Raw genomic sequence first — 14,039 nt, 5'->3', positions numbered from 1 at the left:
TTCCACATGTTCCTGCGGGTTGGTGGGGAGGGCGAAATCAATCCCAGTTGAGAAACACTAATTCACACCTTTGAAAAAAAGAAAAATGACTTGATTTTTTTTAAAGCAGTTTTAGGTTCAAAGCAAAATTGAGCAGAAGGTACAGAGATTTCCCATATACTCTGTGCCCCCCACACATGCATAGTCTCTCCCACTATCAGCATCCCCTACGAGAGTTACAATTGATGAACCTACATTGACATGTCATAATCACTCAAAATCCATAGTTTTCATTAGGGTTCACTCTTGGTGTTGTACATTCTGTGGGTTTGGACAAATTTAAAATGACACATACCCACCATTATATATAGTATTACATAGTGTAGTTTCACTGCCCTGAAAATCCTCTGTGCTGTGCCTACTCTCATCCCTCTCTCCCTTCCATCCCCTGGCAACCACTGATTTTGTTGCTGTCTCTATAGTTTTGTCTTTTCCAGAATGTCATATAGCTGGATTCATATAGAGTATGTAGCCTTTTCAGATTGGCTTCTCTCACTTAGTGGTAGACATTTAAGTTTCCTCCACATCTTTTCATGGTTTGATAACATTCCCTTGTCTGGATGCACCACTGTTTCTTTATCCATTCACCTACTGAAGGCATCTTGACTGTTTCCAAGTTTTGGCAGTTATGAATAAAGCTGCCATAAGCTGTTGTGGGCAGGTTTTTGTGTGGACATTAGTTTTCCTCCTCCCTCCCTCCCTCCCTCCCTCCCTCCCATCCTTCATTCCTCTGCACCAGGTCTTAATTGCGGCATGCGAACTCTTAGTTACGGCATGTGGGATCTAGGCATGTGGGATCTAGTTCCCTGACCAGGGATCGAACCCAGACGCCCTGCATTGGGAGCGTGGAATCTTAGCCACTGGCCACCAGGGAAGTTCCTGGACGTTAGTTTTCAACTACTCTGGGTAAACACCAAGGAGCGTGATTGCTGGATTGTGTGGTAGGAGTATGCTTCGTTTTGTAAGAAACTGCCTACCCGTCTTTGGAAGCGGCCGTGCCGTTTTGCGTCTCACCAGAGTTACTGTTGCACCACCTGCCTTTCAGCTTTTGGCGATAACAATTCTGGATTTCATTCATTCTAATAGATGTGTAACGGCACCTCATTTTAATTTGTATTTCTCTCGTGGTGTGATGTTGAGTGTCTTTTCATGTGTTTATTTGCCATCTGTATATCTTCTTTGGTGAGGTGTCTGTTAAGGTCTTTGGCCCATTAGTTTACACCTTTTAAGTAGTTTGACTTGAATCATTTAGGGTTTTCTCTTCTTGCACTGCTAAGGGAGCACATAGCTGTTTATGGAGTTTGAATACCTAGCTCCGGATGAGAGCAACAGGAAAGATTTCTGGGTTGGGTTGAGTGGGGCAAATGTTATAAAATACTTACATTTTAAAAATTAAAACACGTGTTTGCACACATACACAGAAAACACTCCCAGTCCAATGTGTACTACTGCGTGTTAAACAATTCACAGTTACTAGTCAGATCATTCCAACAACCCTGTGAAGTAGATACTATTCCCATTTTATGGATTATTGACCTTAAAAATAAAACAGCCAGTTATTTTACCAGTAAAATGGATTTATTCAGGAATTGCAGAGAATTGCAATTCAGGGATGGAATAGCAAAGACTATAGGCAAGTTCAGAAAACAAAGGAGAGGAACATTATAGAGAAAAATGAAGTTGGGGTGGGGGGGTTGCTTAGAAGGAATGTCCATCAGAGGAAGGCGAGCGTTCAGGGTGGTGGTGGCTTCCCATTGCCTGGGCTCGCTGCTGGATAAGGAGAGATCTTCTTTCCTCCGGCTGGCAATACAAGGTCCCTCTCTTCCTGTTGGGGTGTGTAATTGATGCCTAGTGCTGGTGCTCGAGAGCTCCCCCTTCTGGCCTCCTGACTCCATTTTAAATGTGGTTTCCTTTATTCGGTTTCACAGGATAAATAGAGGTTCCTGGAGGTTAAGAAATTTGCCCAAGGTCCTAAGTTAATGAATGGCAGAACAGAGCACTGAATATAAGTCTCTCTAGTGTCAAATCAGTTTATCTGTGTTCTTGACCCTAGAAGTGATGTTAAAATGTCTTCCCATGTCAGCTGGCCACACCCATGTCTCCGTGGCCTTGGCTGGCATAGAAGGCACGGCACAAGTAGGGAATACCTAGTTGCTGGAATGTTTCACTAAGGAAAACAAGTGCTCTAAGGTTTCTGGAGTGTGTGTGTGTTTCTTTGCAGGGTATAGCCAGTTTGTTGTGTGTCCCAGAATAAACTGTCACTGATAACCATCTTGAGCAGGGGACAGGTTTTTTGTTTTTGTTTTCTTTTCCAAAAACAGCCTGCTGTATATACCACATCGATTACCTGGGAGTGAAACTGCTTCCAGTTAACTTATGTGTTATGTGTCAACGTCTCTGGTGTATACAAAGTGGGTCCTTGCGTCCCACAGCCTGTTTGTGGTTGATGTACCTTGAAGTGCAGATGGTTGGATTCAGAGGTTATATTTCATTACCGCCAAATGTGGCATTTCCAGGATTACCTTGTATACTTTATAAAGATTCTTAAGCGTGTTGATGTAGGGCTTTCAGAAATCCTGAGATTGGTCTGAGCAGAGCAGATTCAGGATACAAAATCAGGTAGTGCCTCTGGTTAGTTGTGTTGGGGGCTCCATGCGCCTTACTTGCACTTCTTAGCGTTGCGTGCAGTGGTCTTCATCATTTTCCTGGGCCCACCTTTCCCACCTTATTTCTGGTTGCTCCTCTCGAGCCTCTGGCCTTCCTTCTATGTTACAGCCCACTGTGCACTGAATCAATACTCTGCACCCTACCAGACGCTCTACCGGTCTCACCCCCGCTCAGTTCCTTCCTTCCTCTCTCCATTACTTATTGCATGTTTACGGTGACTGGCACGTGGTGGCTCTCAGTAAATATCTGCAGCATGAATATCAAATGAAGAGATTATCCTGAGAACGAGGGCAGTCTTTATCCTCCCGCGCCCCTGCGGCAGCACCGACCCCGATTTACACACTTGTTGTTCACTTTGCCAGCGAGCGCGAGCTCTCAACTGTAGATGTTTCAGGTCTTGGTCTGTTTTGCCGGGGCCTGGCACCTGGGAAGATGGGCCCAGCCTCAGTAGAATGACTGAAGCACTTAAACGTTTGTGCGCATCTTGCCGCTTGTTCTTTGCCTGGCTTTGTCCCTGGCTTGGAGCTCATCAGGGAACCTGGTCAGGTGACATTTCCTGACATTCATGTCCCGGTTACAGCAAAGAACAGTGCCTAACCTGCTGCTCGAGCCTGATCACTGCAGGACCAGTTGGGAGTTAATACGTTTGCCGGTCTGGAGAGCTGCTGAAGGAAGTTGATGAGGCTTTGAGACGTGGACTGAGCAAGGCAGCTTTCCAGACTCTCCAGCCCACTTCCACATGCTGAACTGTTTTTTGGATGCCTCCACTTGAGACAGACACTGCCATCCGGGAGGGACTGGCTAGTCTCCCGCCAGGAGCTGTGCCAGAGGGCCCACTGCAGACCTCTTCGGTCTCAGGGTACCTGGGCAAGCTGCAGCTGCCAGAATGCTTTTGAAAGGGGGGTTTTGGTGTTTCTACTGGCAAAGTGACCCAGACACTCCTGTTTCTCCTTTGACAGAGTGATCAGCAGCTGGACTGTGCCTTGGACTTGATGAGGCGCCTGCCTCCACAGCAGATCGAGAAAAACCTCAGCGACCTGATAGACCTGGTATGTGCCTTGTTCGTATGGTTTTCTTTGGGGCTGGGGCTCGTACTAGATTGCTTTTGTGTACCCTTTTCCACACACAATTCAGATCACACAAGAAACCTCCTCTGTCTCCAACTAGACACCACCACTGGGTTATGAGATTCCTCCAGAGAGGAGATGGCTTTCCTATGATTGTCATTCTTTCAGTGCCACCTATGTAAATCGAGCCCAAGACAGGAGCTCTAAAGTGGATACTGCCTGTCCCTTTCCCCCAGCTGCCTTCTTTTCACTCTTAGAAGCTTACCTTTAGGCCTAGGGAAGAAGAGGCCCCACAAATCCAGCAGGTGTTCAGCAGTGCCTGGTTCCAGGCTTTACTAGTCTCTCTGCCATTGTGGAAGTTTCTCCAGCCAAAGCAGTACAAAAATCTAGCCTCTCAAATGCTTTGGTGGCTTCACTTCTATTTTGAAATGGCATAAAACACAAAAATGGGCTTTTAAAGAGCTCATCACATCTACTTTTTAAAATATTTATTTGTTTATTCATGCATATGTATGGAATGATTGGTCTCAAAATGATGCCAGAGATTAACTGGCACCATAATATTACTTGAAAATGTTCAGAGTATTCAAAAACACCTATAAAGCTATGGTAAATAATGAAAAGAAGTAAAATAAAATCAGGCCCCAAGAGCCAGCCGAGTTAGTAGATCATTTGGCCGGTGAGTTCTGGCTCCGGGTCAGAACCTGAGCCCTCCCAGGTCGTCCTCTGTTCTTTTCACTGTGTTCCCCATCTTCTTGGATGTCATTATCAATTGCCAACCATTGCTCATCAACTAGATGTCTTTTAAAATAGTAGCTTGAAAACTTGTTCATATGCTGTAGTGATATATTTAGTTCCATTGTATGCATTCAGAACAGTTTTACTAGGGGAAAACGTTACTGCAGGAGACTCATGTCATTCACAGATAAGATTCTCCGCAGCAGTCTGCAAGGTTCGTTGTGCAACTATTTGTGTGTTTATAGAGACACAGACTCCCAATGAGAGGCAGCTCTTTGAACAGAGTCGAGCCTGTGGATGGAGTTGTCAGCTTGCTTGCTTTTCCATGTAATAATTCAGGCAATGAGGTGGAGGAGGTTTCTCAAGGTACATAGCCCTGATGAGAAAGCCAGCTACAGGTGCTTGTGATGGAAGCACCAAAGCTACCTGCCCAGCCGTTTTAGATGACTGTTAAAGAACAGAATGCTGAATTGTGATGCGAGCGAACCCACCATATGCTCCGAATGGTGTGTGTGTTGGGGGGAAATGCCACACCCAGAGCCCCGGGGCAATGGGGGGGGGCGATGTAGATGGCTGAAGTGGCCTTGATGTAAAGAAGAGGTCTGGCTGGCAGGCGCTTTGCTCCTGTCGCTTCTTGCCCTGTGGGGTCTGATGCTCTGTGGCTTGTTCTCAGATTTTTCTGGGGTGCCGTACGTACATTTGGAGCTTTATGTGAAAGATCCTAATTTTTAAACATTGGCTCAAACATTGGATGGTCGTGTGAAATGTGAGTCAGAGAAACGGTCTCTGTTGGGAAATGATGGAGTATAAAGTTGGATGGGTAGGAGGTATCCTTGGAAGTCGGCAGGAGGGCTTGGATTTGATGTGGAATTGCTGCCGTCAGCCCACATCCTGCACTCTGGACACGGTGTGTTGTGCTAAGCGTTTTCCTCGCGTGGCCTCATTTAACTCTCAGCAATCCTGTCAGGTAGCACCGCAAGACGCAGCCTGGGAAGTGCGGTGTGGCTTGTTTTTCTTGGTTGGAGAGTTTTGGTTGAGCAAATGCGGAAGTGGGTGGGCAGAAGCCGTGGGTAGGATCAGGTCCCTAACCTGGTCAGCTGCAGAGGCTGATGCTGCGTTTCCACTGAGCATGACAGTGTGCCCGGCTGCGTTTAAATTTAGTTTGCCAATTCAGTTATTACTGTATTTTAGAAATAGACCAAGAATAGAAGTAAGAGATGAGCAAATTCTTCTCAGTAGAGTCTTCTTGGTGTTTCACAGGCTATTTTGTTCTTATGGCAACTGAAGTGTTTTCCTATAGCCGTGCCGCTTCTCTGTGACTCGCTCGTCACTGTTGCAGAGATGTGTGTGTAGCTACTTCTGTGGAAACCTGGTCAGCTGGTATACCAATTGCTGTCTATACCAATTTTACTTGGGCTCAGCAGGGAAATTACAGCATTGATGGTGAATGAAAGAGCCGTGTCAAGAGCCGTCCTTCACCTTGGCCAGATAATACTGGGTGAGAGAATCGTCCTGAGGGTTTAGTTTGCAGGAGGACACTTGGACCCAGGTTGACATCCCACACTGTATCTGTTCCTGATGTGCGATGTGTAGTATGTGACATCCCAGAGATGACTGTCAGAGTGCACTGTTTTCCCACGTGTAACATTGTCATCCGTAGAATGTGGCTGGAGAGGGGGTGGAGGCAGATGTAGGTTGTGGGGTCGGCAGCTGCCGTTTGTTGAACACCTGCTGTGTTCTCTGGACTGAGCTGGACGCTGCTGTTGTGTTATTTCTCATTTCATCTAGTTTTCACAGCACCCCTCTAAGGCACATAAGACCGCTGCACCTTTATTGGATGATGTAGACTCTGAGGAAGAAGCAGGGTGGTACTCTGGCCAACCAAGCAGCACCGGGAATCCTCCTGCCGGGATAACTGCTGGGTACCTTTAGGTCGAATCATTTACACTCAGAGCAGCAGATTAAATATGGTGTGTCTCCCTCATCTGTCTGTCTTTCCTGTTTGGGGGGAAAATGTTAAATAATTTAATTCATTTCTAATCTGAAATATTTTAAACATAGATGTATTATGGAAAATAATTTAAAGTTCACATAATTAAAAGAAAACCAGAGACTTGAAAGACGTTCCCTACTTTGAGCCGGGCCACTCAGACTGCGCAGTTCGCTCTGGTCTGCTGCTTCCTGGAGAGCCTGGAAGGCACCGACTTGCCCTCGCCAGGTTGTGCAGGACCCGCCTTGAGCCCCATCTACCTCCAAAGGCTGAGCAAGAGGCCATGATGGATTCCCATCATCCAGGATGGGCCGGGGAGTTGGTATTCTCATTAATTTTTTAATTTGAAGTATGATGAGTTTCGAAATGGAAGTGGAGCCTGACTTTTCACTGAATTAGGGTCTGGTAAGGCATGGCCTCGTTAAAGCTATATTGACATGCTTCAAAAGCCGTTTGAGGCCCCTGCTATGCACTGTAATGCATAAGGAGCATTTGGGTTGGTTTTGTAGTCCTGGAAATTACTCCTTTGAATGTTTTTCTTTCATCACTGCTATTTTTCTTCCATTTTCCCTGGGAATGACTGGTTTTCGTTTTGTTCTGTTTTTTTGCTGTTGTTTCTTTTCAACTGGATTTGCAAAATTCTTTCTTTCCTGTAAGAGTCCATTCGTGCTGAGTGTACTGCTGTGGCTCTGAAGTTCACTTGTAGTTTTAGTTCCTTCCCAAAGCTGTAATTTTAGAAAACTCGCCCTGTCACGGGTCTCCTAGAAGCAGTGCATCCGGGCCTTTGTTCCGTGTAATCTGGGATCAGTCAGACGTTTTCAGAGCGGCTAACGCCCTGGCCCCGGTGCACAGCACTGCAGTCACTCCTCCCGTGCTCACCTGCCGCAAGTAATGACGGGGAGGTGGAGGTTGTATTCTAAGACTGACGAGAATGTCCGGATTTGCCAGCAAACCCCATGAAGGGAACGGCCTCGCTTGGATGTCGGCGCCAGAGAAAATGTGGGGAACTTATCCGGTCCACCAGTGGTCCAATTACAAGAGAAATGTGGCGTATGCTTGGCAGCTAGGCCGAGGCAGCCCGATTTATCAGGCCAGATCGGTTTTCTTTTCTCTTCTTTCCACTGTCAGAGCTTTTGCTGCTTGGAATTATGATGCCTGCTCTGATTGGTGGGAATGACCTTCCTTTGCAAGATGGCCAAAACATCATTTTATTACATATTAATCCCATTGTGCTAGAGTGAAGCCAGCCGAAATCCGTTGTTAAGCTGTTTCAGAAATACCCACAGGTCCATGTGGGCCAAGAATCATATGACGTTAAGATGCTCCCTCGGCTTCCTAAACTTTGACCTTCTATGGCTTTACTCTGCACACTGGCAGCAAGAGCCAGAACTTCTCCGCTGGGGTGTATTTTGAGCCCTGAGCTGAGGAAGGAGTTTGTTTCTGCAAATTGGCACCCAGCAGGCCGCCGTCCTTTGCCTTTTTAAGAGCAAACCAAAAATAGACCTAAATCTGTTTAACCAAGTGGAAGAGTCTTTGCTTGCAAATGTTGGTCACTTCTTTTTTTTTTTTTTTACTATCTTAACCTGAGTTTTGGCAACTCAGGTTAAGTTTTTTTGTTTGTTTGTTTGTTTGTTTAATTTTGGCTGTGTTGGGTCTTCGTTTCTGTGCGAAGGCTTTCTCCAGTTGCGGCAAGCAGGGGCCACTCTTCATCGCGGTGCGCGGGCCTCTCACTGTCATGGCCTCTATTGTTGCGGAGCACAGGCTCCAGAGCGCAGGCTCAGTAGTTGTGGCTCACGGGCCTAGTTGCTCCGCGGCATGTGGGATCCTCCCAGACCAGGGCTCGAACCCGTGTCCCCTGCATTGGCAGGCAGATTCTCAACCACTGCGCCACCAGGGAAGCCCTCGGTCACTTCATTTTTTAATTCCTTCTCGCTACTTTGCTTATAGCCACCCGAAGATCCAGCTCTTGGGTGTCCCCCGACGAGAGGGAAAGCACCCAGGCCATCCCGCCAGGCCTGTGGGTTAGAGGTGGAAGAGCCATTCTGATGCTCTGACCAGGGAGTTGAGAACTTGATCGGTTTTCATTTCAGCATAGTTCTTTTTAGCAAGCAGAATTGCCCTCCAGAAATAGAAAGGGCAGCCTCAGCAGTGCCTGTGCTTTGAACAGCTCACAGAAGCTGTCCGCCTGTAGGTACTGCAAGGTCCGCAGGGAGATTACCACTTGACAGACTAGAAGGCTGGCGTGCACGGGGCGCACCTAGACGTGGGGGATCCTGAACCAGTGAGTGGAGACCTCCAGCTGGTGCTGCCAAGACCTGCTCTCCGTGCGGGAATTAGCCCGTGGAGCCAGGCTCACACTCCTTTGTGACTGAAATTGAGGCTGATGTTATTATTTAACAGTCATTAATATCATTGATTATCTGTCTCATCTCTGCTAAGCATTGTTAGTTTCCAGTCCCTAATAGCTGAACCTAGGAAATCTGGAACTGATTTTCCCAGTGATAGCTGTGTGGGGTAAAACTCACAACTCAAACTCAGCTCTGTCCCCAGAGGTTGAAGATGTGCCGGGCCCGGGGACCTTAAGGCCAGATGTGATCTGGTTCATCTGTGGTCAAGAGGGACCAGGCCCGTATTTTCTTCTTGCCTGGCTTCCCAGTTACCGTCACTGTTTAAAATAGTCTCGTACCAGCATGTTTTCCTCCTTTGTTTCAAAGACAGCATTTAAAATGTCTTCTTTCTGAAGAGATCTTAGACTAAATAGGCGAAAAGTGAGTGGATTCAGTCAACACTTACTGAGCACCTCCTATGAATCCGACACGGTGCTCGACCCGGGAAGAAGTGCAGCCTTTCTTCCTCGTCTTCTCTTCCACGGGGAAAAAAAATGCTGGGATCCTAGAGCTTGATCCGTGATAAAAATGACCTTGGCCGGATCCTCTCAGCCCTTGGGTCTGGACCAGCTAATCAGCTCTGAGGACAACTGTCAGGAGTTGCAGAACTGAGTTATTCTTCCTACAAGCATTTAACATCTCCCTGTGCCAGACACCATTCTGGGTGCCGGGGGTACGAGATGAAAGGCCTCGCTCCGCAGAGCTGATGTTTAATGCGGAGTTCAGGCAAGATTTTCTGGAAGGCGGGAGGCTTGGCCACGCCAGCTTTGCACGCTGTATCTCCCTCACAGATCACAGCAGGCATGATTATTTGTCTTCACTTCTGCATAGAAGTAGTCTCGGCTCTCCGGTGAGTTTCGCCCTCCCTTCTGCCTCCTTGCTGGCCACCTTCCGCCTGGCCTCTTACTGTTTCTCAGATTCTTTTCCCAAAGCATTCCTGACAAAGTGTTCCTGACAAGAGCAAACACTTACCTTTGGAGTTTTGAGGGCAAAGCCAAAAGTGGCTGCCTCCAGCAGAGAATTTTATGTTTTGTCTTTTTAAAAAAGAATTGCACCCCAGTTCATAACATGCCCACATGCAAGACATTTTAACATAAAAAGAACACTTTCTTCACCGAAGCCTCGAGTTCAGTTGGCGCTCCAGGAAGTAGGGCACTCCATCCCAATGCCCTGGTGCTCTGGGGCCTTGTTGGAGATGCTCAGCCGGGCTTTGTGACCGGGCCTGCCCACAGTGTTTCGTTTCCCTGCTGTCGGCCCCTGGGAGCCGAGGGGAGAGGGGCTCCCGACCCTGGTGCCAGGGCTCAGTAGGCCCGCCAGGCCCAGGCGAGTACCTGGGCAAGTTGCCTGTGGGTTTCTGTTGGAGGTGGGAGCACTTGGCTTCCACTCTTGCATCTGTGGTGGGGTCTACAGGGAACTGTTCTCCCCCAGGCCAGATGTTGTCTCTGGAGCAGGCGCAGGGGAATGGATGGAATAGTCGGTAATTATGCAGGGACCCCTGAAAACAGTCTGTCGCACTGATGTTTCTGAGCTCGTTCTGAGCTTTCCTACAGGCAACTGTGCTGCAGTTTCGGTTTTACAGGGCGGAAAAAGCATTCCAGCCAAAGGACCCCAGCAGTATTTTAATGAACTCCATCCCTTGGAAAGTTGTGGTGAGCCTTTTCATGCAAACGTTTTGCTCTTTGAATGGACTGCAGCTGTAGTGACTAAAGCAAGGCCGAGGGAGAAAGCAGACCCCGGACTCAGGGTGCTGGACCGGCCCTCTGTTCCCCACCCAGGGTGTCTCTGCTGAGGGAGGTGGCCTTTCACGACCCCAGCCTGTTGCTGAGGCGAGGACTCTGCCACCTGAGGGTGATTTATGTCAAGGTGGAGCTAGGCAGCCCTTCTAAACTAGGACTAAATGTCGTGATTTGCTTAGAAAGAGGAAATGGGGCTTCCTGGGGGGCCCTCACCTGACCCCCGCCCCATAGATATGGCCGGAAGTTATTTGAAATTCTGATGAGTTCTGTTATATGCAGAATAATAGACCCTCATTTGATCCAGTTAAGGAGGACGTGAATTGCCTCCTGAACATGCAGTCCAGACCTGTTAAAACTTGAAACAGAATGAATAAAGGAGAAGAGTACAGGGTCATTTGCTTTCTTGTGTGTGTGTGTTCCTCAGGGAGCAGGGGCGGCTTTGCTCCCGGAGACTCTCCTGAGCATTCTAGAACAGTCGCAGCAGATTTCCCACTATGGCCGCGGGCTTGAAATTCTCCAGAGCTAGGTAATTGGAAAGTTAGTTGTCTCCTATCCCCTTTAATGTCAGCCACCCAGTGGTATGCTTTTGTTATTTTTCATAGGATATTATAGAGTTCAAAATAAAAATTATTTTTTGTTGGGTCTCAGATTTAGAATTTGCTTCTCCCCTCTTTTCATTCTTCATAAAATCTTTTTCAGTGGATGACATAGGAAAATAAATTGCTTTTCATGGAGATCCATCAGATGTCAGAAGCACTGATATATATGGTCCTCGTTATTAATACATTTCATCCATTACTTGTTTAATCTCCACGGCTGCTCTGTGAAGCGAGTGGCGGGGGTGGGGTGGGTCCCCTTTTATAGATGAAACTGAGAATGCCCCAGCACCCGATGAGTCCCATACCTGCTCCGTGACCGAGAGGAGAGTCTTGTCTGTTGAATTGCTGTCTTTAAAAGTGAAAACATTACAGTATGTCATTTCTCATAGGTCCTGCTAGGGCCAGACTGTCTTCTAAGGTGAAACTATAAAAGATGTTTGCGATGGGGCAGGGTAGGCACCGTGGAACTTGTTAGGTAGCTCAGGAAAAGAGACGTGTAGAATCTCTCTTCTGTCTCTCCTGGTATGAAGCCCCTTCAGAGTTTGATGAGCAAAGAAACTGATGCCGATTCTGCCTGGCCTGGCTGTCGGAGCAGTTGTGCCGAGGTGACTACCTCCACCCCCAAAACACACACACACACACACACACACACACGGTGTGCACTGTGTGTGTTGGGGGGTGGCGTGCTCCTTACAAAAGCATGTTGTGCAAACCCAAGTAGTATGTCCCTATCTCTTCTTCCAGTTGATAAAGCCAGTCTAAAAATTTTAGGAAAAGCAAGTTCTTGCACTGCAGGATCTAAAGGGATGGGTCCGGAAAGTGACTGCTTTTAAATCGAATGTACCAAAGTCAGCATAAACCGGTTAGAATATATACGGTGCCAGGGGATGGGAGGGCAAAATCCCACTTGTAACAGCAGAACAACATGCCACCTAGGAATAGGCTTCCCACAAGGCAGGTCGGCCGTGCGTGAAGAGCTGCACAGGTCGGAAGTAAGGGCAGAGCGGATGCGGTCCGAGAGCTCAGAAACAGGCCCCGGGATGTAAGAACTTAGGGTGTGTTACAAGTGACAGTCACCGTTCAATGCGAGAAAAGAATTGATTCTTCAGTAAAATTGCTGGGACAGCTAATAGTTTTGAAGGAAAACAAGCTGAATATCTATTGCACGGCATGTACTCATACTCCTGATGGATTAAGGAACTAATATTAAACGAACATGAAAGAATCAGAGGGAAAACGTCAATGACGTTTGATGTTGAGGTGGGGGGGAGCCTTTATAAGGCATAGAAGCTAATGCCAACGTGGTGGCTTTGAAATATGCAAATTTAGCTTAAAAGTTTAATAAAAAAAAAAAAACCTTAAAAGGCAAAGAACAAACTCTGAAAAATAGTTGTAGCCTCTGGCAAAGACCGTATCTCCTTAAATCTTCAGAAAACACCTTCTGAGGTTGTTGCTGTCATCCGTCCCTACTAGGCGGAAGCAACAGCAGGGCCTTCGGCAGCTTGTCCAGGGTCACCAGGTAGTGGTGAAGGAGCCAAGCTGTGAACCCAAGCAGCCCAGGGCCCTCAGCCGCTGTGCACCGTTGCCTCCACTAATGAGAAAAGTAGGAATACTGTGGGGGGCAGAGCCAAGATGTACAGGGGGGGGCCGTGCAAAGGCCTAATCCACAAACGAAACAAGATAGGCTGGCTGGGAGAGTCTCCTTCACTGCTGACCCCTGTTTCTGCTCAGTGGATGGATTCTATTTCCTCCTGGATGCAACTTACACTTTTCCCGACTTTCATGAAATTGGTCAGCTCACCTTGGTGTTGAGTCTCTTGAGGAACAAGGACAGCGAACAATTGAGGAAACATGGCGCATTCTAATTACCTTCTAGGAGCTTCTCCTCCAGATTGTCATGTTAAAGGTTCTGAGAAGTCCTACAGTTAGCAAAGGAAAAGGGAGAAAAGAACCCATTTTCCTTTAACTCAGCATTTCTCTAACTCACTTTCATGCAATCCACTTTGGAAAACACTGGTTTCCTGGAAAGGTTCATAACCTACACGTCAGATGACCTGGATTCTAGATCCTTTCGGGCAGTGGTCCTAAGTGTGATGTTTAAATTTTCATAACTGTTTGGTAAAGTGTCATGGAAAGAAACAGCTTTTCTTGTTGCTTTTTTCAAATAGAGAACTAATTCCTTCAATAGGAGAGAGAAAGCGCTGCGTACATTAAGCAAGTCTTATTGGAAGCCAGGAGGCCTGTGTTGTGGCTTTGGGTGCCACCAGCTTGCTCTGTGACCAGCAGGTCTCTCTGGGTCTCCGGCTCCTCTGTGAAGTGAGGGCCAGATGGTCTCAGGCCCAGGATCTGAGTTCTGCTGCCCAGCACTAAAAGAACATCACCATGGATACCCTGTGTCAATGTCACTACTTTCAGGGTCCCCTTTTGCTGGCAGAAGAGGCATCGATTTCTCTCAGGTCTCTGAGAACATAACCTGCCCCGAAGGGTAACTCTGGGGAGAAAGGCGAGCAGGTGGGGCCCCTGGCACCCCCCCTCCCCACCCCTCCGGTCAGGCAGAGCGAGGCAGACCCAGCTTGAATCCTTCCTCGGCCGCCTTCCAGCTTTGAGAGGCAGATCACCTCACCTCCCAGAGTTGCCTCCAGTACCCAAGATTGGCATAAGAAACCCGCGTTCCCGGGGCAGTGAGGGCTTGGGAGTGTGTATGAAGGCTAACGTGTGCAGGAAAGACAGGTGCTTAAAAAAATGCTCACTGATGCTTTTACTACCTCCACTGGCTTCCTAGGACCTGTTGGCTTAACCCCCGGGTTCTGCCTGCC

General features: G+C 47.7%; 1 protein-coding gene across 3 annotated transcripts in view; it reads left to right on the top strand.

Annotated features, from left to right (window-relative positions):
• CAPZB (capping actin protein of muscle Z-line subunit beta) overlaps positions 1-14,039 on the top strand; it is a 136,430-nt gene that overhangs the window by 58,048 nt on the left and 64,343 nt on the right. For all 3 annotated transcript variants that reach the window (XM_067722336.1, XM_067722330.1, XM_067722320.1), the window contains exon 2: positions 3,666-3,755. In XM_067722336.1, coding sequence (XP_067578437.1) covers positions 3,699-3,755 — 57 coding nt within the window. In that variant the 5' untranslated portion in view covers positions 3,666-3,698. The remainder of the gene's footprint in view (positions 1-3,665; positions 3,756-14,039) is intronic.

The sequence above is a fragment of the Pseudorca crassidens genome, chromosome 2 (genome assembly GCF_039906515.1).
Source record: "Pseudorca crassidens isolate mPseCra1 chromosome 2, mPseCra1.hap1, whole genome shotgun sequence".
NCBI lineage: Eukaryota > Metazoa > Chordata > Mammalia > Artiodactyla > Delphinidae > Pseudorca > Pseudorca crassidens.
This window is presented reverse-complemented; position numbering and strand designations above follow the sequence as displayed.